Below are 4,994 nucleotides of genomic sequence, written 5' to 3' on the forward strand. Positions count from 1 at the left end.
CCTATATTTTGTAAACGAAGATAGTACTTGCACTGTAGCTTGGCCTATAAATCACAGGTTTCTTGAACCAGAGATCTGATAAACTCAAGCTGTCTTCACTATTGCATCAGAGATATGTTTCAGCAATTACAACTTTAAAAAGCCAAAACAAGGTAACAGGGTTACAGTCCAGATGCACTTTAAAAAATCATGTTTCTCAAATCTGGCGGAGGAGCTCAACCAGTCATGGCGGGTAAGGGAACAGAACTGATCGAAATAACAGAACCAAAAGGATCTAAGAGGTCATGCAATGCTAGGGAAGGCCATGCTGAGATCGGAAGCTCACCAGGGTAAACAAAATCAAGGTGCGGCAATAGGCCGGACTTGGGGAAGAAGCAGATCTCACAATTACCATGCTTGCTGTGTCAAGGAACAGAGCAGAGTGGAAGGAGATGGATTGCAATTCAGGGGGGGGGGGGGGGTTAGAAAAGAGGAGAGAGAGAATGTAGTCTTTGGGCACATGTGGGGTCACATTGTTCAATTTTATTTCTTCTAAGTATTCTATCTGGTGACCATGTATGTTCCCGTTGGATAGCAGAAACGGATGGGGTGGAAGCAAACAATTTCAGTAGTTTGGGTGTTTAGAATACACGGCTGAAAAGTGGTCATTTTTCCTTTAGAAAAATGCAAATATAAAATAAAATTGGTTCAACGTTTACCTTGGCAGATGGTAATACTCTGCCTTACAATTGCAAATGATGTCATTGAGATGCCTCGAGGGTAATGTAGAAAGCTTGCTGCTCTGAGTCAAATTTCCATTGACCTGGTTTGTTCAGGTGCTCTGAGTCAAATTTCCATTAGCCTGGTTTGTTCAGGTCATCTTTGAACAGGATATATCACCACTGAAGCTGAGAAGATATAAAAAAGAAAAATGAAATAGATGTACACTTGAAATAAAACAGGAAAAGTACAGTAGATTTGGATCGACATTATCACTAACAAAGTAAAAAATATATAATTAGAACGGATTGGCATAGCTTTTGTAATACAAGATATATACGAGCATAGCGCACGTTTCTCGAACTGTAGGAGTTTGATGTCCGTGTTTGTGGCGTGTATGTACTATGGTTGCTTCTCAACTCTTATCATAAACAAAATAACACAAGCACAAGATACGAAACTGAAATGGAAAATCAATAGTTTAGGCCCACTTAGATCATCAGGTACTGTACTTGACCTTGGTTACTGCATCATAGAAGAAAAAAAGAGAAGGGCAAGGACAGACTATGCATGTACTGAAAAGGTGCCATTTTATCTTACAAAGCATACTGCCGGGAACCTTGGACGCAGTTGAAAATATGAAAGCAGTTGGTATTACTGAAATTCTAAACATCGGAATCAATCTGCAATTCTTGATTATGCCCTCAAGCAAACACAACGGTTGACATGAGAGAAACTACATAGGTGTTATTATAGTAAGATCGAACAAAATCAGGTGAAAATATAGGTCATGGAAACAGAAATCTATCGTGCGGAATTGAGGCAAAGAAGATATTACCAAGAGGGATTCTAAAAGATCATATTTGAATAGGTCCATATTTGATGACAGCTCTGACCAGTATATTCCACGTGACGGCTGTTGGTACAATTCCTTGTGCAAGCACCTCATCCAATAATTGAACGCCCTCAGGTGTTCTGTGGCAAGAGCATAGACCCTTAATTCTTGTATTATATGAAATTATATCGGGTACCAGACCATTTTCTAAAATAGCTGTCCACAGAGACGCTGCTTTGTCAAAACAACCCATTTCATAAAATCCATCCATGAGTGTGTTATAGGTCACTAGATTTGGGTGGCAGTTATTCTTCTCTTTCATCTCAGAGAGAAGACGTGAAGCTTCATCTACTTTCCCAGAAGAACAAAGACCATGGATTAAGATGTTGTGCATCATGACATCTGCCCGAAGACCCTTATCAAGAACTTGATTCCACAGAGCAAGGGCAGCATCAATCTTTTTGTCTCTACAAAGACCACGAAGCAATGAAGCATAAGTATTGGCATCTAGTTTACAACCTTTCTCTAACATTTCCTTTGTAAAGCTTGAAGCATCTTGATACTTTTCAGCCTTGCATAGTCCATCTATTAGAGTGTTGTAAGTGATGACAGTAGGAGAACAACCACTGTTTTCCATCTCGCCGTATATTCTTGCAGCATCACTAAACTTAGATGCTTGGCAGAACCCTTTTATTAGTGCATTGTAAATATGAGAATTCAGTTTGCAGCCATCCACAGATATCTTTTCATATAACATAACTGCATCATCTAGTCTCCCATCCTTGCACAGTCCACTTATCATGGATGAATACGAGAATGAATCTATTTTTTTACCACTGGTCCGCGCTTCCATTAAGATTTGAAGTGCCTTGTTAGCAAAGCCTTTCTCACATAACCCATGGATCATAGTGCCAAAACTCACCATGTCAGGAGAGGACGAAATGTCTTTCTCCAATAGCTCCCACAATTCTTTAGCTTCATCGAGCATACCACCATCAAAGAGCCCCTTCAGCATTATATTATAAGTTCTCACATTACGTAAGCCAGAAACACTGGTAGAATCCCAGAATTTCCAAGCCTCTCCTACTCTCCCAGCTTGGCAGAACCCCTTGATGAGCGAATTATATATGGCAACATCAGGAACAAGCCCAGCCTTGATCATCTCTGAATATACCCTTGCCGCACCATCCACGTCCCGTGACCGGCACAAACCGTCAATCAGAATCCCATACGTAACCAAGCCAGCTTGGTGATTATTTGCCACCATCCTCTCCCATACCTCACCCGCCTCCTTAAACCTCCCAAGCTTACACAAGCCATCAAGCATCGCATTATAAGTGGAGGGGTTGGGGCTTGCACCCGAATCTCTCACCAGCTGCTCCCACACCCGCATTGCTTTCTCAAATTCACCACTCCTGAAACAGCCTCCGAGCACAGCATTGTAGCAAACCGCATCAGGCTGTACTTCATAGCTGGGCATTTCGTCGAGCAGGTAGAGTGCCATGTCCAAGCGGCTGTGTTTGACAAGCCCAGACATGAGAGTGGAGTAGGTGACCCGGTCTGGAGCAACTCCGCGGCGGCGAAGGGAGTCAAAGAGCATCAGGGCTCGGTCGAGGTCCCCACGTCCGCAGAGGGAGCGGAGGATGATGTTGTAAGTCTGGAGGTTGGGGGCAATGCGGCGCCCGAAGGCGCCATGGGAAAGGGACGCGAAGAACGCGTCAGCGTCGGAGAAGCGACGGGCCCGCACGAAAGCGTCGAGGAGGGCGTTATGGGAGCGGACGCCCGGGTTGCAGCCGAGGAAGGCAGGGAGGCGGCGGAAGGCGGCAAGCGCGGCGTCGGGCATGAGCGCGCGGGAGAAGGCGGAGAGGACGACGAGCGCGGCGGACTCGGAGAAGCGCGGGCGATGGCGGAGGCTCGGGAGGAGGCCGAGGAGGCGCGGGAGGCGGGCCGGGGCGGAGGTGGCGAGGCGGCGGAGCAGGTGGAAGAGGAGCGGCTGGGGCGGCGTGTAGGCCGGCCAGGTGGAGACGAGGAGCTCCAGGTGGGCGAGCGCGGAGGCGGGGTCGGGCTCGGACTTGATCAGCTCGAGGAGGCGGCGGATGGGCGGCGTCTCGGCGCCGGGCTGCGTCGGCTCGGGCTGCGGCATCGGGTTGAGCGGACCGTGGCCGCGCGCGGCGGCTGCACGCACGGGCTCGCCAGGCGTTTGGGGGTGTTGCGGTTCGGCTTGTGAGGTGACGGCGGCGCGGGGCTAGGGTTTTTGGGTTGGCTCAAGATCGCATCCTGGCCCTGCGGCCTGGCCGGCAATGTCGGAGGAGGGAACGACGAGAGCAAGTTCTGAAACGACTGGGCCTCTATGTCAACTGAACGGCGTTCTAATCTCGCCGGAAGGCGCTCAAAAGGCCTGGCGTTCACTTGGCGGAAATGGTGCAAAGCCTGGCCCAGTCATTCGAGTGTACTTCATTTATTTATTTGTGGATTCTCCTCACAAAAATTTGTTTGTTCACCCCTAAAAATATGTTTATTCTCTCAAAACAGTACTACTCTCTTCGTTCGTAAATTTAAGTTTTTTTAGATGTACCACTACGAAATATATACAAATGCATTATATATATTTTTAAATATAGATTCATTTATTTTACTTTGTATGTAATCTTTAGTGAAATATTAACTTATGTTTAAAAACGGAGGGAGTACTATATTCACACCTCGTGGTGGTGAATGGTGAATGGACCTACCCCAATGGAATGTTTGGGTTCTCTTTTATTAAAAACGATGTTCAGATTGTATGTCTGTTGGCATCAATTTCAGTTTATTTCTTTTTTCAGTTAATTCATTTCTTTCATAGTTATCGGAAGTGTCTTGTAATTTTGTTCCGTTCTCTATCATCTCGTGCATAAAAAAAATCGGGAGTTGCTGAGGCGCCGCGACTGCAAGGCTGGACGCTGGAATAAATGGCTTTATTATTTAACTTTATTTATTATTCAATCTCCATCAATTTGCCATGTCCTGCCTTGTGCGGCACGTGCTCTCGCGGAATAGTGTTCCCTGTCACCTTCGAACGCTGTGCTGTTGCCTGTTGGTGTCGCTGATGCGGACGGCCCGGCCACCTTCGACGGTCGCGTTTGCGGAGGGAACCCCACGGCCGACAGCGTACGCAGCCAGCGAGCATGAATAGATTCGAACCGGCCGGGGAGCACCATCTGCACGAATAAATACGTTCGTTTCCGTTTTTCTAAAAGCAACTCCAACGGGCCCAACAAACGAACAACGATTTCGTATGTTTTTTACACGTTTGGGTCGATCAGACGAAGACGAACGTTCGCTTTCGTAAATGGATCAACTAGTGCGTCCAACGCTCGCTGGATTCATTTTATTTCGGTGAAAAAAAAACATAAAGCATAATTAAACATTAAAAGCTGGTCATGAAGGCCGACGACAGTCCACGCATCGCGTACGCATTACA

At 46.5% G+C, this 4,994-nt stretch overlaps 1 protein-coding gene across 1 annotated transcript; it reads right to left on the reverse strand.

Moving 5' to 3' along the window:
- Positions 1 to 1,333: 1,333 nt before the first annotated feature.
- Positions 1,334 to 4,024, reverse strand: LOC123444869 (pentatricopeptide repeat-containing protein At3g09060). The gene has a single exon (XM_045121737.1). It carries the CDS (start codon positions 3,675 to 3,677, stop codon positions 1,557 to 1,559), a length of 2,121 nt encoding a protein of 706 aa, XP_044977672.1. The 5' UTR covers positions 3,678 to 4,024; the 3' UTR covers positions 1,334 to 1,556.
- Between the last annotated feature and the right edge of the window lie 970 nt (positions 4,025 to 4,994).

This window comes from Hordeum vulgare, chromosome 3H, assembly GCF_904849725.1.
Source record: "Hordeum vulgare subsp. vulgare chromosome 3H, MorexV3_pseudomolecules_assembly, whole genome shotgun sequence".
Taxonomy (NCBI): Eukaryota; Viridiplantae; Streptophyta; class Magnoliopsida; order Poales; family Poaceae; genus Hordeum; species Hordeum vulgare.

What these genes read in the sequence shown, in the direction of transcription:
- LOC123444869 (XM_045121737.1), bottom strand. Translation starts at nt 3,677, where the DNA reads ATGCCGCAGCCCGAGCCGACGCAGCCCGGCGCCGAGACGCCGCCCATC.